At 50.9% G+C, this 23326-nt stretch overlaps 1 protein-coding gene across 9 annotated transcripts in view; it reads left to right on the top strand.

Moving 5' to 3' along the window:
* The window catches only part of MCTP1 (multiple C2 and transmembrane domain containing 1), a 158742-nt gene extending 136576 nt beyond the window's left edge, over positions 1-22166 (top strand). For all 9 annotated transcript variants that reach the window (XM_078612555.1, XM_078612554.1, XM_078612553.1 and 6 more), the window contains 10 exons: positions 1464-1566; positions 2589-2690; positions 3639-3713; positions 3990-4109; positions 8434-8544; positions 9685-9741; positions 14620-14729; positions 17184-17293; positions 19403-19500; positions 20902-22166. In XM_078612555.1, the coding sequence (XP_078468681.1) occupies positions 1464-1566; positions 2589-2690; positions 3639-3713; positions 3990-4109; positions 8434-8544; positions 9685-9741; positions 14620-14729; positions 17184-17293; positions 19403-19500; positions 20902-20973 (958 nt within the window). In that variant the 3' untranslated portion in view covers positions 20974-22166. The remainder of the gene's footprint in view (positions 1-1463; positions 1567-2588; positions 2691-3638; positions 3714-3989; positions 4110-8433; positions 8545-9684; positions 9742-14619; positions 14730-17183; positions 17294-19402; positions 19501-20901) is intronic.
* The last annotated feature ends 1160 nt before the right edge of the window (positions 22167-23326 follow it).

Raw genomic sequence — 23326 nt, 5'->3', positions numbered from 1 at the left:
TTGGCAACCTGTGGGTTTGGAGCCACGTGGGGCTCTTTAAAGACCGCTTCGTGACGTTATTTATTAAGGACCACCACCGTCTCTCGTTTTCACGTGCAATTGCTGCTCTTGAAATATTGAGCTTTTTACCGAATTCGAAAAAAAAAATGCCGCCTCTCATTATTTTCGTTGCCGGCCCCTGATACAGTCCCTAGGGAGATGATCGAAGAGATGTAGATAAGAAATCGAGATGTCGTGAGACGGGAGACGCTGACATGATTGAGGCGTAAGCGATTAATTGGCTTGAGACATTCATAAGGATCCGAACTTGAGATCTTTGATGCACCCATACCTTTTGTTCCTTCTTCCACGAATCCGATGCCCCTTGAGCTATTTGGGGCCCCCGAGCTTTTGCCTGGCTCTGCTCGTGCCCCGTGGGAGTCTCCTTTCGCACGACCACGGGACGTCAGCGCGAGGTCGAAAGGTCAAACCCGACCTCCTTGGCCTCCCTGTAAAAATTACCGATCCCATGGCTCACACTCTCTCTCTCTGTGTGTTGATAAGAGCGGGGCGAGAGTTAATTGAGTTAATTACCTCATTGTCTTTTATAAACCCCCGGCCACAGGTCAGTGGAAATATCTGGCCTTGGCCAAATTCTTCACGCGGGGTTTTCTTTTTTTGTTTTTGAACCCCTCTGCTGGGTTTTCCTGCGAAGCCGCTCGGCAATCACCCGCACGCGAAACACCTGGCGCGCGCCTGCAGACTCGTCGCGCGTCAAGCTCGCACCGCGCGGCGACGGCGATGACGACCGGTGGGGCCCCCGGCAGCGCCAACTTGGGAGATTTTGCGTGCCGGGGGTTTTAAATCGTGTTTTGCCGAACCGCGACGCATTTCCCAACCCCCCGCTCCCCCCCAACCAACCAACGTCCCTCGCGCAGAGCGGCCGGCAGCTAAGAACGCTAATGCAGATAATAAGAGCGAACGCATTGCTCCGAAATGAGCAAGGTGAGGGGGAATTTGAGAAGGGAGGTGATGGGAGCAAGCAATGGGGAGAGCGCTCGTGACGGTACAGCGGACACAGGTCCGACGGTCACCTAGACTTGAGCAGGGTATCGGGAGGCGACTCGCACAGTCTCCACGCGGACTCGTCCAGCAGCGGGTTGAAAAGAGCGCTCCAAATGATTGCCGTTGTTGTTATTGTTATCTAATTTAACAACAAAAAGTGCAGTTGAACACGGTAGGGATGTCGCGGATAAAGTCGGTTTGCTAGAATGTGCGTCGCTCACGTGGGGTCGTGCATCCGCTCCTCCGGTGTATACCTGTGCAGGCTCGTATCCAATACTTGGGGCGGTTTTTGTCCGATGGCCCGGGTGGTCTCCCCTGGTGGTCTTGGGGGCTCACCCGTGACCCGGCCAGCCGAGGTGATGATGGCGCCCCCTCCCCCCCTTTCCCCCTCCCCCTGTGTGCGTCGTCGCCCTGTTCAGTAACCTGAAGGACATCCACTCGGTGCTGGAGGTGACCGTCTACGACGAGGACTGGGACCGCACCGTCGACTTCCTGGGCAAGGTGGCGATCCCGCTGCTGTCGGTGAGACCCCCAGCGAGGGTTTGGGGGCAGAGGTCGCAACCGGGTACCCGATACCCGTACCCTACCCGATACCCGGCTACCCGTACCCAGCCGGGTACAGGTACGGGTACCCGTTTGCGACCCTGGTGCGGCCGGGTACGGGTAGGCCGTGAGTCACTGGTGAGTAACCGTTTGTCACTCATTTCGGGTAGGGTACGGGTACGGGTAGGGAACGGGACCGGGTACGGGTAAGGAATCAAAACCCGTTTGTGATCTCTGGTTTGCGGGCAGAGATGGGATGGAGAGAATCATATTGGGTTGGGGGGGGGAGTGCTGGGTGGGGGGGTTAGTGTCACTTTAAGGGCCCCCTCTCAAGCCCCGAGTTTTTCTGTTTGAATTGGACTCCAAGGCGCTGCGTGGGGGAGTGTCGCGCCAGCACTAGGCGAGTCGGGATGCGCCGACCCATCGGTTGACGTCGATTTTGTTGTTTACTCAACGCGTCGAGTCACGCGCATGGGAATCGAGCGTTTGCGATTCATGCAAACGGAATGCACGTGAACACACGAATGCCACAATTGTGCCGGCTGAGTAGACAAAAGGTTGCAAATGAGATGGTACAAACAATACGGATGTCTAATTCCAACAGAAATGCACAACATTTCCAACGGTCACGGCTAGAGTATGCTTTAAATGAACCGGTGTTGTGGGCACATTAATTATTGTGTTATTTATGCATGGTACGATACAACGGTGTATCTTTTTTATCAGCACTGCCCTCTGCTGCCCGCAATGTTGCCCCGTGGCGTTTATAAAGAACCACGATTATTTTTGCTGCTCATCGCCAAGCCTGGCGGTGTCGTTTCGCATCCTATTGTCGACGGGCACGTCTCTCAGTAATTATTTCCGGACACGTTTAAGGTCGTCATGTGGAGCCACACTACGGGGGGGGGGGGGGGGGGTGCGGGCGGTGGCAGGGGGTGGGGGGCATGTGGAGCCGGTCGCTATTTAAATGCTTCGCCCATCCGGACCCCGCTCCCTCTCAGGTCAAGAACGGGGAGGAAAAGGGCCTTGTGTTGAAAAACAAGCACCTGACCGCGTGCACCAAAGGCACTCTCTTCGTGGAAATGGAAGTGATTTACAATCCGGTGAGTGGGGCCGTGCCCGTGTTGTCCTGTGGCTGCAGGAATTCCCGGGAGGCTCAACGGGCAAACCACGTGGCGGGCTGGAAGCAACCTCGGCCTCCAGTCAGCACCGCCCCACTTTTCAATAGCCACTAGCCCCCGCCCACTGCCCAACAGGCTCCACCCACTCCCCTGTCAACCCCGCCCACTACTCGGCATAGCCACGCCCACATGGGGAGCACAGGGACAGCTGCCACTGATGCTCAAAATGTCCCCCCCAATATATTGCTATAAAATAGATTTCTGTTCATATGATTGTGGTTATGGTTGTACTTTATTAATCCCTAATCTCTGCCATTGCATACAATGAAACAAGAAAAGGTAAAAAAGAAAAAACAGAGCAATGTAATACAATACACTCTTAGACATTATTGTAAAAAATAAATAAAAATAAGATTTGGTCTCCCCCAATGTTGACTCCATGGCTACGGCCTTGGATAGGAGATATCAAGCCGACTCGAGTTTGCTTTTCATGGGGTTTTCACCTGATGAAATTGGGCCTATTATTATCATCACCATCATCATTATCTGTAATTATCATTAGGTATGTATGTTGACCTTCTTTTGCACCGTACGTAGCCATCCGTGCTAATTGGAGGTGAGGGGGAATCAGCTCTATGTGCTCTTGGTTTTTTGGCGTTCTCTGGTCTAACTCCTGGTGAAACAAGTCCCGAAAAGAATCTGTCTCTCGGGTGTCGGCCAATCGGTTTCGAAAACAATGCATACATCATCAGAGCGTGTTTGTTTGCATGCTTTACCACAGGCATGTGTGATTAATGTACTACCCGATGCCTTGCGATATTTGCTGTTTGAACAAACTCAACACCTGCATCTGTTGCCGGATAGGGTACCGGAGCCCGTTCCTCTTCCATCACCGTAGCCGCCGTTGTGTTTCGCCTTTTGGTGTTTCAGGTCAAGGCCAGCATACGGACATTCCTACCCAAGGAGAGCAAATACATGGAGGAGCACCCGAAACTCTCCAAGCAGGTAAAAGGCACTAACCCGCTGCTCGCGACTCGTTGCCACTTGACCGTGGCAGCAGTGACACTTGCTCCTCGCAGTGAGAAGGAACCGAGGTTTGATACCTAACTGGGATGCCTTCCTGCGTGGAGTTTGTATGTTCTGCATGGGGATGTGGGGGGGCGGTCAGGGATTTTTGTCTTTGTCCGGCGTGCGCGTTCACGCACGTATCTGCGCGCGTGCACGTGTGCGCGCACGCACGCGCGCACACTCACGAACGCTCGCTCGCACGTGTTTTTTCAGCTGCTCTTGCAAAACTTCAACCGGGTGCGGCGGTGCGTGATGGCGGTGGTGAACGCCTTTCACTACATCAACAGCTGCTTCAACTGGGACTCTCCTCCGCGCAGCGTGACCGCCTTTATCGTAGGTGAAACGCGAACACCGTGACCTCGCCTCACCTCCCCCAAGGCCCCTGGGGCTCAACTCAAAGACAAAGGCCCCGCCCGCCCCCCCCGTAGCCTGTAACAGACTGTTGGGGCAAGTGCCGTTAGCGAGTAGCAGCACCTATACAGGCCAAGACGGTACGGGAAGGAGGCGAGTGGCGAACACCGCGCCCGGCCGCCTTTGTCTCGCCTGGCGGCGATATTTACGCACCGCGCCTGCTACTCATTTGAGGCTGAGTCGACCTAGGGGACGCCCAGTTACGGTTCGCATGATCGTCAACGGTGTGCGCCAGGAACGGGAATCGAACTCGGGTCGGCGGGTTCGTAGCGCAGCTCACATACGCTCGCACACGCACACAGGCTGTTGGGGCAAGTGCTGTTGGCGAGCACCTATGAAAGGCCGGCACGGTTTATGAGGGTGCAGCCGGGACCACGCCCGGTTGGCCGCCTTTGTCTCCCCGGTGCTGTTTCTGCGTACAACACCAGGGACCCATTTTAAGGCCCCAGGACCGGTTCAAATAATCGCCGCTGATGATAGCCGTGGCCCGGTATCTAATTCGGGTCATCGGGTGTCCGGCATGGTGCGTTCACCATTGTGTCACTCTATACTCCCTGGTTCTCATTACACCAGGAAACCCCCACTTCGTGTCGAAGTGTTTTTTCAGTCAGGTTCTGCTTTGGGGTACTTGGGCAGTTTTATGAAAGAGTTTTACTTTGTGTGGGAGGAAAGCGGAGAACAGGGCCTCCGGGTCCATAGACCAGTGAGCTAACCACTGCGCCAGCACTCCCTGGTTCATACACACACACAAAGACACGAGGGGGTGGGTGTCCAGCACCACACCCACACACAAAATACAAAAATTTCCCGTATAGCCTGTATAGACTGTTGGGGCAAGTGCTGTTAGTGAGCACCTATGAAAGGCCGGCACGGCACACGAGTGGGTGAGTGGCTAACACCACACCCGGCGGCCTTTGTCTGCCCAGTGGCGATGTTTACACAACACACCAGGTACTCATTTGAGGCTGGGTCGACCTAGAGGAGGCCCAGGACCAATTCAGATAATCGTCACTGGGTGTTGGCCATCAGCGGGAATCGAACTTGGGCTGCCAGGTTCGGAGCGCAGCGCGCTAACTGCTACCCGACCGCTCCTCACACACCCGCACGCACACACACACACGCACGCACACACACACACGCACGCACACACACACACGCACGCACGCACGCACACACACACACGCACGCACGCACACACACACACACCCGCACACACACACACGCACGCACACACACACACGCACACACACGCACACACACGCACGCACACACACACACACGCACGCACGCACGCACGCACGCACACACACACACGCACGCACACACACACACGCACGCACACGCACACACACACGCACGCACACACACACACGCACGCACACACGCGCACGCACGCACACACACACACGCACGCACACGCACACACGCACGCACGCACGCACACACACACACACGCACACACACACACGCACGCACACACACACCCGCACGCACACACACACACGCACGCACACACACACACGCACGCACACACGCGCACGCACGCACACACACACACACGCACGCACACACAGACACGCACACACACGCACGCACACACACACACGCACACCCGCACGCACACACACACACGCACGGTGCAGGGTGCAGGGTGCAGGGTCGTGCACCCCACCATACGGGGCGGTTTGGGAGATGACGGGAGGCAAGCACTAACATCGCGAAAGGAGATGACTTGAAACGGGGCGGCAGTGACGTTTGACCCCACAGTGGCTGCCCCCCCCTCCACCCTCCCGCCTGTGGGCTGGAGGTCTCCACGGTGTGCCGCAACTTTGCTTCTGTTCCGCCTCTGGACCGTACGAGGCCGCTGTGCCAAGTCGGCGGCGATGTTGCGGTCGCTCTCCGTTGTACGGGCGGAGGAATTCACCTCCCATCACCACCCACCCCTCCCGACCGCGGCCCACACACCCCTAGCCTCACTTACTGCCTCACTCACTCAACGGCCCTCACCTGCAGTCGTACACCTGCTCAGTCACCCATTTACTCATTTGTGTTCGTCGCTACGGGCGGAATGTGTCAACTGCTGCCTGCCCTCCGGTTTGCCAAATTGTCACGATTCAAAATTACGATTCGATCCCAGAATCAGTGTTTTATATATATGTGTATAGTGATTGTTACCGCCTCTAGTGCCTCTAAGGGTGACAAATACCTAATTAGATAGAATGTATAACAGTCAAAATAATAACAATCATTTATAGCCTCTCGTCAGTCCACGGCTGGATGAAGTCTTCCACTCACCGTGTCGTTCATGGGGGTTGTTTGGCCATACTTCACCCTGCTGGTCAATGCAGATTGGTGAACTGGTTCGGCTATCACTGATGTTAGCTGTCACCAGTGATGGAACTCGCCAACCCCTGCGCCACCTCTCCCCTAGGTGCAACCCACACAAAATCAATCAAACACCTTTCATTACATTCGTGATGCGAGGCATTGCAATCACAAGCTTAATAATTGACGCGAGTCGATATCTTCTCCCACGCTATACTCAGCAGAGTACCTTTACCTGCACTTATGTACAGTGAAAAAGAAGTTCAACATGAATAAAAAAAACATTTGTAACCAGGTAAGACCCATCGAGTTATAAAACTCCTTTTTCAGAAGCGACCTGGCCACAAATGATAGCTCAACAATGTGGCTTATCATGCGCACATTTATAGCGGCCAAACACTTTCAACGCACGTTGATTGTAAACGTACCTGGCCCACGCGTTCCCCTTGTTACACACACACACACTCTGGGCCCTGTTCTCGCTGCGTCTCTTGATCAATGCCCAGAGCCTCTGGCTCGATGTGTTGCGACTGTGTTGTGGCATTGGCAGTCACGTTTGCTTGGACACGCCTCGTGCGTGCGGCCAGCGGGTACGTCGCCCCACGCCGCGCTCGCTAGGAGGCAGCACAAGACTGCGTTTGAATTAAACTCTCTCACGCGGAGACCCACACGCGCAAGCTCTGCGTGCGACCGCTTCGCTGGACGTTTCATGGTGTTGCCCCATGCACATGTCGCTCATTGCTCACCCTGCACTGCATTCACTGCACAAACCATGGCGGTTGATGCGGATACCTGATTAACAAATGGAAAAATTTCGATTTAAAGCTTTCGTGACTGCAGGGATTCATCTTCTTGGTCCTTTCGGTAAAGTCACGTAGAAGGAAAATAATTGAATAATAAAAATAAAACATAATAAAATAATTCTCACGACGTTTCGGCCACAACGCAAGCAGCCGTCTCCAGGTGGAGAACAGGTCTGAAGACGGCTGCTTGCGTTGTGGCCGAAACGTCGTGAGAATTATTTTATTATGTTTTATTTTTATCATTTTATTATTTTCCTTCTACGTGACTTTACCGAAAGAACCAAGAAGATGAGGTGGAAGCAGTTACGAAGGCTTTAAATCGTAATTTTTTCATTTGTTAATTGTGGTTATCCAGAACAGAGACCTTACACGGTGTAACGACGCAATGCCCCGATCCACAAAAACGAAGGAGACATTCCAGCGACACACCACTCCGCTGCTCTTGACGCGGTTATCTCGGCTTGGCCACCTGAATGTGAAATTGTAGCTGTTGCTCTGCATCCACATGAGCCGTACGAAAGACGAAGAAAAAGACTTCGTCGACGGGTAACATCGTCAAACACCTTCAATTCACCGCGATGTTGCTGCCTGCTGGGCTCTGTGATGGGCTTGAGGATGGCGAGAGTAATCAATCTGCCGTGAGAGCGACTGATCCGGTCAAATATTGGAAGCTTGGCAGGGTTCAGCCAGGTTAGCACTCGGATGGGACCACTGTCTGGGAAAGCCAGATGTGTTGAAGGTCTGGGCTGCAAGATTCTTGAATCCATCCGTGTGGTGCTTTGAGCATTATGGGTAATTTTTCTCCACGTCCCTCAGTTTCCTCCGACACACAGCCAAACTTTCACTCGTGCCATTGGTCAAACATCCCAATAGGGGACCCTGCTTGAAAGAGCCTTGCGACTTTGTTATTATTAGTGTTGGCGGCTATGGGTTTTGATGGAACTTGTAATGTTGATTTGATGGGAGCTGCTGCTGTAAGTGTTGATAGAGGTTGCTGTAAGCGATGTCAGTTGATGGAGTGGACGATGGGTGTTGATGGAAGTGACGGCGATTGATGATGTAAAGGACGGTGGTTGTTGTTTATAGCAGAAGTTGATGACCCTGCATGTTGCGCGCAGCTGTTCCTGGTGTCGGTGTGGAACTTTGAGCTCTACATGCTGCCTCTGGGTCTCTTGCTCCTCTTCATCTACCACTACGTCATGCTGGGAACGGGCAGCCCCCAGGAACCGGTGAGTGACGGCTCACTCCACCGAACGTTCCAGCGTAGCCGGCACAGTCCCGGCGGTTTTGGACTGTAGGCTGTCATCCCACCACCACTACCACCGCCCCCCACAGCGCCTTTAGTAAGAATCAGGAATCTGTGCCCAGTTGCTTTAAATGTTCTGGCCTCGTGCTTGACTCACGATGCGGGCAAAGAGACGCAGGTGGCCTCTTGCAGTGGGTGGAGCTACCTGAGCAGTGGGCGGGGCTACCTGAGTTGTGGGTGGAGCTACCTGAGTAGTGGGCAGGGCTACCTGGGTTGTGGGTGGAGCTACCTGAGTAGTGGGCGGAGCTACCTTGGTAGTGGGCAGGGCCTGCTGAAGCAGGGCCATCCCGAACTGTGATCATTCATCGCATCTCTGAGGATATTGCTCCGTGCTCACTGCAGCATTGCCTAATGTGAAACACAATGCTGGATCAGGTGAACGTAAAGCTACCAAGTTTCTGGGAGGCACAACACGGATACATGGATACATTCTTGCCCGTTTTTAAATCGCCGCTCTCACTCAATCACTAGCCCGGGGCATGTTGTGTCGGGCCATGGATTGTCCACTTAATTTTCCTTCTTTGACTCGTTTGTTCCAATAGCTTAAATGTTAACACACATTGCATTAGTCATAAATAGTCGACCGTGTTTTCTCGCACGCATCTTTCAATGCATGTATTCTGAGCTAGCAAAGTATTTAATGTTGATCTCGGAATTGTAGGTATGTATGTTGAACTTCTCTCGCGCAGTAAGTTGCCAACCGTGCTAATCGGAGGTGCGTGGGAAGGACACCAAACTAAGCACAACAAGCAGTTGTAAAGAAATTAGTTGTCAATCTCGATTTATAAGTGCATAGCTTCAGTGATATTGGAAGAAAGAGCGTTCCAGACGGCCGCAGAAGCGCATCTGAAAGCGCGCGATGCGGTGGCCGTCTTTGTTCGATGGCGAGCCAAAAGCCGTTGCCGCTGCGAGGATGAGCGGAGTGTCACGTGAAGGTTCATGCTCCTTGGCGAGATCAGCGATGTGCCGTGGTTTATTTGTGGCGAGCGCTCTGTGCGTAATGAGTGCAGCCTTACAATTGCCCCATTGTCGCTTGACTCACATTGGTTGCGTGTTTCCGCAGTGTGTGGTGGAGGACATGGTGGTGGATGATGACGACGATGATGAGAGAGACGACAAGGTGAGTTAAGCGGTCTGCTGCAGTGCAATACCTTACAATATATGCAAATTGTCTAAGTTTAAGATTATGCTGTGTTATTATCGAGCTTTGGCGTTTAACTGTCGAACAGAATCGGAATCCTTATTTATCCTGGAGAAATCCGATGAGCTATATACAGCTCTTTTTCACGATGTCCAGTCGGGGCGGGTCAGAAAATTACAACAACAAACACTACAAAAACACGATAGGAGTGCAGAGTATAGGAAAGTTGAGCAAATCCCTGTAAATAAATACATATTCTTTGGGTCTTTTGGTAAAGCCACGTAGATGGAAAAATAATAAAAAAGTAAGAATATTTTTCTATCTACGTGGCTTTACCGAAAGACCCAAAGAATATGAATTTCTGCAGTCACGAAAGCGTTAAGTCAAACAAATGTTCTAAAAGTAAACAAATGTCTATTTTACCAGATAATGCCCGCTGAGCTGTTAGTTATTTGTCAGGATCGACTTGGCCACAAATTAGAGCTCAACGGAGTGTCTTATTGAGTGGAAATGTATAGCAGCTAACGACACTAAACGCGTGTTTCTAAATGCGGAGAGGAAAACGGGACCCGGAGAAAAAAAAATCCGCACGACCATGGGGAGAGCACGCAAACTCCAAGTATACAGGCGTTAAGGCCGGGATGGAACCCATGACCACCTGTACACCTGGCGAGGAAGACAACAATAATTGTTTCAAGGAAGCCTGACTCGGCTAATGAGACACCGAATGTCAAAACGAGTCCGGAGTTTGCAGAAGCAAGCGTATTGCCTGCTTGTTTATGTTGTGTTTTCTGCAAGGACGTAAGTTATTATTTTGTGTTGCGTACAACACAGTGCGTATTTGTAGAGTGCCTGAATGGGACCGCGTGCCTCAAGCCCCTTTGGGTTCACCCCGCTTTAAACTCTCCCCATTAATTTATCCCGTTGCGGGGGCACGTGACGGTGAACTTGCGCGGCAGGTTCACATCCCCTCCGCGCACGAACACCGCCGTTTCTCTCCCCCGGGCCGTTGTTGAAAGTCATTCACTCCGCGGGGAGACCGCTCCGGCCAGACGATCACGCAGCTTTAGCAGATAAAGGGGCAAGGCGGCTGAACAATGACAGCCTATATTTTTTTCGTTTTCATTTTATTTGCGGGTTAACTTAAAAAAAAATATTAAACATGAGATTATATCTGTTCCCGAGTCGTGGATAATTCACCGGATGTTATGACAGTGAGGTTCATTTTCTTCGGATGCCGATGGGGGGAAACGATGAAAACCAGGAGGCATTTGCGGCATCGAGCAAACTTTGCGGGAACCTTTCGCGTAACATTTTTACCGATACGTCGAGCGTAACCGTGGAAAAAAAACTTTAAACCCAACCGCTAATACCGTTGCTATTTCCATTTTGTTATTAAATTAACAAAGTCCATTGTTAATACCCAGAGATTAAGAAATTAATTAAAAACACAGTGTTGGAAACAGCTTGGGGTAATTAAATTTCTCTTTCAAGGCGGCTCATTAACGGTGTGTTATTAGCTGTGAAATCTTGTTCTTTAAACGCTCTCCGAGTTTGTAAGGCGCTGGGACGTTTTCTCAGCGGGGGGGCGGGGGGGGGGGGGGTTGTGCGGGGCCGTGCTGAAGAAATAACAAATTGTCTGCGGGTGGGTGCCGGGTGCCGGGTGCCGCCGCCGCTAACGGGGGACGTCGGTACGCCCGGGCGGCGACGCGGCAGGGCGGCACCGGACGGCCGAACGCTCCCGCAGGCTCTTTCAGACGAGACGTGCCGCGGTTGCCGTGCGTGTGTCCCCCCCAACCACCGCCCCCCACCTCCGAATCCACGGCTGCCCCCCCCCCATTACCAGCGTTCTTCCGCGCAGCAGTTTGAGTAAAATTCCGTGCTTTTCCGAGAAGTGTCGTGGAATTGAGGAGGCGGCTGCCGTCGAGTGGCTCGAAGGGCCGGGGCTCTAACACCTGAGCCAGCACTGCCGAGGACCTGGGCCAGAGGTCGCAACCGAGTACCCGATACCCGTACCCTACCCGATACCCGGCTACCCGTACCCGGCCGGGTACGGGTACCCATTTGCGACCCTGGTGCGGCCGGGTACGGGTACGGGTAGGCCGTGAGTCACTGGTGAGTAACCGTTTGTCACTCATTTCGGGTAGGGTACGGGTATCCGTACCCGGCCGGGTACGGGTACGGGTACCCATTTGCGACCCTGGTGCGGCCGTGTATGGGTACGGGTAAGGAATCAAAACCCGTTTGCGACCTCTGACCTGGGCGCAAACCCGGGTGTTTCAGCCACCTGCACTAAAACCGAGTTCCCAGTTGATGGCCTCAGCCCCCGTGGTCACCAGTGAGCATAAAAAAAAGGATTCTCGTTTTCAATTTGTTCTTGGCCAGATTCCTGCATCTCCGTCCGCTTCAATGGTAGTTGACGTACGTATGCATGCTGAACTTCTTTCGCACCAGACGTAGCCAACCGTGCTCATCAGAGGTGCATAAAGATCCCCTGACATTCGTGAGTGTGGGCCATTGTGTGCCAGCGTCAGGGGTCTAATTTTGCAAAGTTCCCAAAAAATTACATCGTACGTTACTCGATTTGGATTATACACATACATTAGTACTGGTAGGAACCTCTTGGTTACACCAGCCCACAGGGGAGTATTGTGTCCGTCATGCAGGGACGGGCTGGGTGGGGAGGGAGGGGCTGGGTGGGGAGGGGAGGGTGGGGAGGTGCTGGGTGGGGGAGGGTGGTGGCTGAGTGGGGAGGGGAGGGTGGGGAGGGGCTGGGTGGGGAGGGGCTGGGTGGGGATGGCCTGGTCACCCCGCGGTGCCCTTATAAAACTCAACGTTTAACCTACTCACGTCGGCTTGTGCCCGCCCTCACAGTCGGGTATATTTGCGGAATACACCATGCCGCCGTTGACCCTGGCCATTGACCGAACAACCCAACGTTCCTACCAGCTCCCTCCGCAGGAATGTGTTCTGTCCCCCCTACTGGCAGACTAATGCCCCAGGTCACTCGAGCAAATTAGACTCATCCTGGTGTCTCGAGTTTTTCTCTGGGAAAAACTCTCCAATGTGCAACTGTGGTCATCCAGAACAGACCGCACAAACGTATAACGGCGCAATGCCCCATCCACAAATACGAAGGATACATCGCATCTATAACACCCCGCTGCTTCTGACGCGGTTGTCTGGGCTCTGCGTCTACATCAGCCGTACGAAAGACGAATGAGACCTCGGTAAAACAAAATCTACTTGCTGATGTTGCATGTGCGTGTGTTAATGTTCACACGCGTGTTAAAGTTCACACACGCGTGAGCATTTGAACACTTAAATTGCGACGTCTCTCCTCTCGGAGATCGCGCTGTTGTTTCAAATTGTAGCCTCGTTCAAGTTTACATTTTTTCAAATTATTTTAATTATTTTCAACGGCCCGTTCTTAAAAATGCATGTAATTGTTTGATGTTACAGAGCGATAAGTCAAGAAATATCTTAAGTGTGTGCTCACCGGTTCCCTGGGGTTATGACCTTGCTCAATCCTGGCCAACACAAGAGTGCATTTCGATTCTCCCTCTGCCTGGCAAGTAGAGTTGTGCGTAAGTTGCATTGAAGCGACCACCTCCGAGCGATTACAGGAGCGACTGCACTCGTGGAGCGGCGGGACGAGCGACTTTTGCGACGACGTGTGAAAGGTGGCATGGACCCAAGGTCGCACTCGGCTACCCCACAGAAAAATCTCTTTCGGACCAACACCGCGGCGATGCTGTGGTTTATCACGTAAAAAAGACGAGATGTAAAGACACACTCGGAAAAAACACGACGACTGGGACTCGTGAGAGGTGGGATCGTTACACGTTGGTTTTTTTTGCCGCTTGACGCGTTTGATTAGCGAGCAATTGGCCCCCCGCCGGGGGAGGGTTACTCCGGCTCGACGCGCACTTGGCCAGCAGTCGCTGGGAGCCGGGCAAACGACGGGGGAGGAGGTTGTCCTCCTGTGTGTTTCGCGTTTGTTCGCGGGAGTAGGTGTGCTCATAATTATAATTTGTCACATCGCACGCAGCCACTACGTTTGCCTTGGATCTTGCGGGGAAGAATAAACGAAACTTAGCCACACAAAAATGGGTAAATTGAATTAGAATATCTTGGGCATTAAAATTTTTTTAATTACATGCGCTGTGGTTACACAAAATATGTACTCGCAATTATAGGCGCAGGTGACTTTAAAATGTGATTTTGATGTTTCAGACACCGGCGCTCAATGCACCACTCATTTGCGATCATCGTCAAAAGGTCTTTAACGTCCATGGCACGCTTTGGTATTCCCCCCCCCCCCCCCTGGCAGAGTGCAAGCGTTCACCGTGCAGCTAACCGATTAAAAACCGGCTCGGGCTCAGCGGCCGACGGGGCTGACCACACATCCGGCAATGGCTCAGCGGCCAGCGCTCCAAACTGACTGCGTGCGTGTATGCGTACGTGCGTGTATGCGTACGTGCGTGTATGCGTACGTGCGTGTATGCGTGCATGCGTGTATGTATGCGTGCGCACGTGCGTGCACCGGAGTAGGGAGCGGAAGTGCAGCGGTTAGCGCACTGTGCTACAAACCTAGCCACCCAAATTCAATTCCTGGTCACGGCCAACACCAGTGGCGATTATCTGAACCGGTTCTGGGCCTCACCTAGGTCGACTCGGTTGCAGATGGGTACCTGGTGTGGTGGGGAGACAAAGGCGGCCAGGCGTGGTCCTGGGCATCCACCCCTTCGAGTGCCGTGCCAGGCCTCATAGGTGCTCGCTAGCAGCACTTGCCCCAACGGTTTGTTAAGGCTTCATGGGGGGTCTGTGTGTGTGTGTGCGTGCGCGCGTGCGCAGGACTCGGAGCGCAAGGGGCTGATGGAGAAGCTGCACGCGTTCCAGGAGGTGTGCGTCAGTGTTCAGAACCTGCTCGGCCGTTTCGCGTCGCTGTGCGAGAGCATCAAAAAGTGAGCGTCACCCTCCGGACGGAGCGCAGCTGTTGGGCAAAAAAATATTTTTTGGTATTTTGTAAAAGAAAAGAAAAAAAAAACAATCCACAGTGTCCAAAGTATTTATATATAATTGAGGAAAAGTTTGACTGGAAATGAGGGAGTGAAGCTTGAATGGTCAGTACGAATGCAAAGTTGCCGAGGATGTGTGCGAGGGAGGCGTTGGGAGTAGTGATGAGACGAGTTGTCACAATTTTTCGATTTAAAGCTTTCGTGACTGCAGGGATTCATCTTCTTGGTTCTTTCGGTAAAGTGACGTAGAATGGAAATAATAAAATAATAAAAAATAAAACATAATAAAATAATTATCACGACGTTTCGGCCACAACGCAAGCAGCCGTCCTCAGGTGGAGAACAGGTCTGCCAGGTGGAGAACAGGTCTGTCGAGGAGACAGAGTCATTCAGTCATTCAGACTGTCTCCTCGACAGACCTGTTCTCCACCTGAGGATGGCTGCTTGCGTTGTGGTCGAAACGTCGTGAGAATTATTTTATTATGCTTTATTTTTATTATGTTATTATTTCCATTCTACGTGACTTTACGGAAAGAAACAAGAAGTCTGGGGTCGCCAAATTTCATTTGAGAATCCTTGAGGTGTCCAGGGGTGACTCGGAGGTTGAAGCATTCAGCGGCCACCACTCAACGGTCCTGGGTTCGAATCGATGTGTCGGCCGCCCGTGACTAAACCCTGGTGTGTGGAGAGTTGATGATCCAGAGCCCTGTCACACCGATGACTGCACAGAAGAACAATAATCCCATGGCACTAAATTTAATTTAGCACTTTTTCATCCTAATTTGAACATCTCGTTTTTGTCATCGTTTTTTCCTCTCTCTCTCTCTGTCTCACAATTTCGTCCACCCGATTAGCCTAAATATTAATTCGTCATTCGCATATAATTTGCTTATTTTAAATCAATGATTCCCACTTGCACAATGTGATATGTCTCTCGCGAGAATGTTAATTGGTAGTTTAACTATTTTAACTTTTCCACGGAAAGCCCACTGAGCTCTATCGTTTCAGAAGCGACCTGTACACATATGATAGCTCAACCGAAGCGGCTTATCATGTGGACATTTCTCGCAGCCCAATACTCTAAAGGTGCGTTTCTAAATGTGGAGGGAAAAACCAGAGGACCCAGAGAAAAACCCACACGACCACGTGGAGCACAAGCAAACTCCACATATACAGGCGTCAGGATCGGGATCGAACCCACGACGTCCTGTATACCAGGCGAGGTAGTTAACATCTCGCCACTGTGGCAGTATTCGTTGATGAATGCATGCATGTGTTACGTGTCCATGGTGCTGGTGCCATAAAGTGGAGAAACGTTGCGTTTTGGCTGCTCACGAGAAACCTTGGGCTTGGAACGGAGAGATTCATGGTCTCGTTGTTACAGTTTTATGAGATTTCTCTTTTCACGACTGGACAAGCAGTCAGGGCGGCCAACATTTTTGCAGATATTGCATTCCAAAACTTTATGCTCAGTGTCCAAAAATTGGCTGAAATAAATGTTACTTTAAAAAAAAAATGTTTTTATTAAAAATTAAAATCACACACCGTATGGCGGGGAGATACGTTTATGGCCGACAAAATGACGCCAAGTTGGGGACAAGTCTGGCAATTTGTAATATGTTGACACTGATTTTTTCATATTGTTGTTACATATACGTGTACATCAAGCCCTGCAAATTTCTTTAATTTAACAATTATTTTCTAAACCTTAGAGTTGACAAAACTCATTTCAATTCCGTTTCCAAATTCGTGCCGGACGTCCTCGTTATTTTTTTTACTCTACGGCTGCCGAGCGCAGGTGGCTCCCCGATAATTCCCCACGACTAAGTTGCTCCTCGTGGTTCAATCAACGTTCGACGGCGCTCGCGACCTCTCCAGACCCGCGGGATCCTCGCACGGTTGAGCCCGCGTCGTGCTTGCGCGGGGTGACCGCCATGCACACCAGGTTGCCATGGGCCTGGGGTCGGCAACCCGAGGCTCTGGAGCAGCGTGCGGCTCTTCAAGGGCCGCTTCGTGACGTTATTTCGGTTGCCGACCCCTGCCATAGGCCTCTTTGCACAGCTGCACCGCGTACGTGGCGGTCGGCAGGATGCGGCGCTGCGAACATCTACCGTTGCGCTGCACTGCTGTGCTCCCACGTCTCATGCACTGCCCACGTTCTGAGCGGCATGGTGAAGCATTGGCATGGAGGAGGGCCCTCATCCAGCAGTGGATTGACAAATGGCAGTAAAGGACTGTTGATTAGTTTCTATTTAAATGGAATGTGCATGACCGTAATGTTACCGTGTTGTGCTGCTGTCTCTGTGTGCTGCTGCTGCTGCTGCATGATGCCGCTGCTGTGTGGTCATTCTGCTGCGTGATGCTGCCGCTGCGTGCTGCCGCTGCCGCGTGCTGCCACAGCACGTTTAATTGGACGGTGCCGTTCTTGTCGTGGCTGGCCATGGCGGTGCTGGCCGTGGTCACACTCGTCCTCTACCTCGTCCCACTCCGCTTCATCGTCCTCCTGTGGGGTGAGCTGCGGCGGCACAGCGATCGCGGGCGCGGGCGGCGCCACCGCACCGGAGCCCTGCGGGCCGGAGTGGCCACCTCGGGTGCCGGGCTACGGAAAGGGGGGGAGGAGGGTGGAGGGGGGCAGAAGGAAATCGGTACACGGGGGAGGCCCCGTTTAAATCCTCGTCGCGGGGCCCCGTGCCAGCCACGCCACTGGGCGAGCGGTGCCATTGGGCATGGTTGGTGTGGGGGGGGGGGGTGACGGGTGCACCCAGCTCCTTGGGCTCGAGTGGATGGGACGGGGGCTGTGCTAGGCTGGGCTGCGCTGAGCCGGCCCGGGCTAGTCGTGGATTCAGGACTTTTTTGTTTCTTACTCCGCGGAGTGCAGCAGCCCGCCACTGAAAAGTGTGAGAGTGCGGCTCTGGCAAAACGCCACCGATCCTGGAGGCCCGTCCAAATTTAGTTTGATCGCTCTTGTCAGATTTTCGCCCGCGTGCCTGGGTTTCGTTGCCGGTCGAATGTTATTGACCAGAGTATACACGCGCGTCGAGTAAGCCCCGTTCAGGATACCGGCGGCGAGACTTCACCGGGATGTTTCCGAGTGGCCTCACCGCGGGCGGCAGCTTCCACGCACGCCCCGCGTCGCATTCACGCCCGTCCTGGGGGATGAATAAATAATAAAACAATAAACGCTACAGTTGTCTGAACCGCGGAGGTTAATAAGATCTTTGGGGGCTGTAAAGCGGAGTGGCCTTCTTTTCGTGCCGGCCTCTTGCCCAGTGTCGATCCAATTGAAACAGCAGCTCTTTGGAGGCCTCCGAGACAATTAGCGCGAGCCCGCGGGGACGGGACGAACGCGAACGTAAATGATGTGAATGAACTCGCCGAGAGGACGAATAACGGGCATCGAAAACACCCACAGCTCTGGAGTTGCCGGAGTGGGATTAACAAACATCTCATTCTTGCTCCCGCCGGGCCTCGCCAGAGTTGTCAGGATATTGCACTTGCGAGTCGCGCGGGACGGAGATGAAATTGACGAGCATTACGGCGCTGTCCAATTACCATAATGAAGTTTGCGGCGTGATGCGGAGGCGATAATGATAGAAGTCGTACAATTGAGCAATTTGTCACCTTTCATTACTTCACACCTCGCAAATAAAAATAGAGCTCACGAGCACATGTTGTTGAGCTTGTCAAAGCCTGGAATAATAAATAGTGATGGTGGTAATAATTTTCAGCTGTTGTCAATCCTCGGCTGGATGAAGGCCTGTCCCCCACGCCATGTGCTGGTGGCGGCGGCAGCGGTTTGGTTTGACGTCCCCACAATGTTTCTTCAATGTAGGTTGGTGTAGCAAGGCTAGAACCGGTTCAGGTATCGTGGACCACTGATATTCGCCGTGGCCAGGGATCAAACCGAGGTGGTCGAGTTCATAGCCAGTGCACTGACCCGCAGTACAAAGATCCGCCGTGAACTTCTTTCTCACCGTACAGAGCCAACCATGCTAATTGGAGGTGCGCGAAGCCTTAACAGACTGTTGGGGCGAGTGCTGTTAGGGAGCACCTATGAAGGCCGGCACGGCACACCAGGGGGCGGGTGGCCAGCACCACGCCCGGCTGCCTTTGTATGCCTGGTGGCGATATTTACACACTGCACCAGGTACTCATTTTCGACCTGAGTCGATCTAGGGAAGACCCAGAACTGGTTCAGATAATTGTCACTGGTGTTGGCCGTGAGCGGGAAGCGAACTTGGGTCGCCGGGTTTGTAGGACAGCGCTCCAACCGCTATATGAGTACTCCCCATCGTAACTGCAGTACCACTGTGACCAGCCACATCAATGCATGAATATACTGTGAACATTTTTAAGTAAAAAATATATTTAGCTATCAACTTGCTGTGGCCGCTATAAATGTGTCACCTACCCTGATCTACCAGTGACCCAAAATATATTTAGTGAGAAATCAAGCCTTAAAATTGGGCTTAGGCAAACGTTCCAAGCAGAGGTTTGAAATATTTGTTTCTATCCATGATGCAGACCACCCTGAAACGCAACTGATGCTTTGCTGCGATGAGATTTGCCGACGATAGCCTCCCTCCTCTCCCCGTGTTCCCTCTCTCCTTCCCCCGCAGGAATAAACAAATTCACCAAAAAGCTGCGGAATCCATATCAGATCGATAACAACGAGGTGCTGGACTTCCTCTCCCGGGTTCCCTCCGACGTGCAGAGGGTACGTGTCTCACTCAGCACGTTGGTTCTCGCATTGTTATGACGCACAACTGATTTTTGTTTTCGGGTGAGGCCACGTAAGGATCTCTGCCCGAAATTGTGCGTTCGCCAAGAGCTCTCCACTACCCGACCGCCAAATTAAATTGTCACGTGTGCAAGCGTTTTTACCGCGTGCCAGCTACGATTTGTTTTTCGGCTCGCTCGCCGATACGTTGGCGGACGAACCCCGCGACCAAGTCAAGCAGCCGTTTAAATATGTCATCAGTACAAGATCCAGGAAGCCAGAATAAAAAAGTTCTGGGAAGTCGGAAGTCATTCTAAAACGAATCTATTTTCATTTTAACAGGTAAGGCCCACTGAGCGAGCTGTTTTTCAGAAGCGACCTGGCCACAAATGATAGCTCAACAAAGTGGCTTATGTGTACATTTATAGCAGCCAAATACTCTTAAACGCGTGTTTATAAATATGGAGGGAAAAATCCAGAGGGCCCGGAAAGAAATCCACGTGCCCATGGGGAGAACATGGAAATTCCAAAAAAAATTAACCCGTAGAAACAAAGTTTTTCACTATAAATCCTTTGTATGCGTGGCGGCTAGAGTCCTCTCGTCCTCTGGCTTGAAATGGCTGCCACCTATGGGTCAGATGATTGTCTGCCACCATTAAGCAATTGTTAATTAAATATTTATTTATTTTCCCCTAAACAGTGTAACATTTTGGAAAAAAATTTCACGAAAATTAATTGTCACGCACAACGAGTCTGTGTGCAAAATGTCAGCTCGATTGGATCACGGGAAGTGGGTTAAAAAACGACCGAAAGATTTGCACGGTCGTAAGCAAACAAGCAAGCACGCAAGCAAGCAAGCAAGTGAACTTAATATAAAGGATTTAAATACAGGTGTCAGGGACGGGATCAAACCCACGACCTGTACAGCAGGTGTGGTAGTTAATATTTAGCCACCATGGCACCCCTAACTCCAACTCCCTGGATGGCCGTGTCGGGTGGTGGAGGGTGTTAACGACACAAATTTGCCCAGATTGTTATGCACCGGCGTGCGTTGTGCCTCGGAGGCCCTCCGGTGCGAGTTTTTTCACATCGCACATCGTTTCTTTTACATCTCATTTCTTGAGAACTGCTTTTTGTGTTTAGTTTGTTGTCCTTCCCCCGCACCTCCGATTAGCAAGGTTGGCTACATACATATATACATAATCGAGCCAGGGTGCTCTGCTTTGATGACTCTGAAGGGCTATTTCCCAACACGTCGCCCATTGTATATTTTCCTTAGTGTTATTGAAGAATGGCTTTTCTAAACCATAGGGCCCAGCTGATGAAGCTGTTGCTGTCGCCAGAGATGTGTTAATCGCCAATCTCGTTCGTGATGACGGGCTGCTGTTGTCGCTGCAGGTTCAGTACCGGGAAATCAAGCACGACCTGGGGCCCAGTCCAAGCAGGAAGAAACGTAGCAACCCGGGGTAGATGCCAGCGCGTCAAAGACAGGAATGCGGTATTTTATTTTTTACGATCGCAAATGCGGCAAGGGACCAAGTCGGAGATCTGTCGGGGACAACGTCCCGCCTCCTTTTAAATCTGAAACCCATGCATGTATTTTACAATGCGGTAAGAATGCATAACTGTCAGCCAGTGAATGTGATATATTTTTAACCCTCTCGACAATGGTGTATTTTATATTAAGCGAAAAGTGCAATGCTCAAAACTTACGGTTTGTCTCGTCTGTAGTTTAAACGCTTGTTTGAAACATGCGCAAAGGTAGCTGTGCTACTGCCTGTGACTTCCCCTCCCCCACTTAAGGACAAAAATAAGTTGATTTTATCGTCTGTCGCGACTTGGAAACGTTTTCTTTATTAAATTAAAATAATGCAAAGATACGTGCCTTTGCACTCGAATGGATCGTGACGGGGAAAAAAAAATTGTGGTGTTTACACATCCAGCCGCGCATGTTTACATTTTGAACTGGGGCCATCGTGAAAGCCACCTTTGACCTTAAGTAATTTACTACGTCTTATAAGAATTAACTTTCAATGAAGGTGATGTAGTTTTAAACCCTGCGGAGTTCCCCAGACCCTGGTGCCCTGTTAGTTTTCTTTTGGTGAAGACGGAGGGCGTGTGGAAACGCGTTAAAAAGGGGCCATCTTTTAAACAATCTTCGATTTACGATTTTCTCAAAATGCAAGTCCGGCTGACGATGTTTTTTTTTCTCAAACATTTAGCTGGAATTGCAAGATTCTTCCTTTCAAGGATTTTTTTTGTCTTAATCAAGTCTTTTTTTAAAGATGACATCATCTGGGTTTAATGATGGGACGAGGGGTTATTTTAATCAAAGTTATGAACGTTGGTCTTCCAAGCCATGGGGTTGAAAATGGCTAGAGGAGTGCCAACGGAACCCATGTGAATGCAAATACTCATCGTTGATACGTTTTAAGTCAAGTTGCATCTATTATGTACGCAGCGAATATGAAAATGTTCTGATGCATGTAAATCATAGCTTTATTTCTGTACAATTGGACGTATGAAGTATATGAGGAATGTACAAACATACAGTAGAGACACGAATATATAAACAAATTTGCAAATGTTGCTAGGTTTTTGGAGACTTTCAGTCATGGCTGTATTTTCCATGCTCTCGCAAAATAAAGTATTCATTTTGCAGACGTTTGTTCACAAGTGCTGGTTGAAAATCCCCCAACTTTTCAGTGTTGAAAGTATTTACAACTTAGAAAACCCCAAGAGTGTCCATGTTAGCCATACCATGGCACAATACAAACATTCTTAGAAAACTTTAAAGCTTAACGTTTTGACCTCTTAGATTCCACAACCGTAGTCGTACAGAATCCTAATAAAAACATTCTGAACAGACTTGCTTCACGGTTAATTAGCAGGCGGTGTGCCAAATGTGTGTTTTCCTCCCACCGTTATTCCTAAATTTCTGCCCACGTTCGTTTTCTGCTTAAATTCCAGTACACAAATTGAGGTTGTACGATACTTTGCTAAGCCAAATCAAAGTACAATGTGAGCTCATTTTGGCCGAGCCAAATGCTCTCACGAAGGACGCTCATTTGTGTGTCCGCCCCGTGACTTTAGCTAACTGAGCAATCAACTTTTCCAAGTGTTTACTCCTTAGCTTTGGGCTGGGGTTCATCACAACCGTGCCAGGTTGTCACAACTGACCAACATCTGCTGCAAAAACGGAAACAAAAACTCCAGCTAAGTCTTTGACCTGCATCGGCCCGATTAAATGTGTGAATGAACTTTGCATTTCATTACGTTTCCCTAATTGGGTTGGCACCTTTGCTCATCTCTATATCCGTGAAACAAACTGTGTTATTAACACATCACTACTACTACTACCGTTGGGATTTACTGATATGTCTGTATTTCTGCTTACATCACTGAAACCAACAGTGGTACAAGGATGAGTAGTGAACCAAGCATCAACACTGAGCATTGCGAGTTGAGGTTTGAGAAGGCTCGACTTAATTCTTGACGGCAGGCAACCACAATCCGTGCATGGGCTGCGATTCCCCAAGAAAGATGCATTTTTACAGACAAAACATTTCAAATATTATTTTACACATTACACTGAATGGGAAACTTATTGTAACGAAGAATACTTTGACTAAAAAGCACTTTATTAAAATATATATTAAGATTTGGTAGGCTCCAGCATCTCCCTGTACAAAACCCCCATTCCCCCCTCTTAAAACGTAATAAATAAACACTTTGCAAAGTTGTATCGATTTATAATAACGAGTTTACAACAAAATCACCACAGCCCCCCTGGCTCCCGCCACCTCTCAACCCACCCCCCACC

Source organism: Lampetra planeri, chromosome 39, assembly GCF_965212315.1.
Source record: "Lampetra planeri chromosome 39, kcLamPlan1.2.h2, whole genome shotgun sequence".
NCBI classification, from domain to species: Eukaryota; Metazoa; Chordata; class Hyperoartia; order Petromyzontiformes; family Petromyzontidae; genus Lampetra; species Lampetra planeri.
Note: the sequence above shows the minus strand (reverse complement) of the source record. Positions and strands in the feature narration are given on the sequence as shown.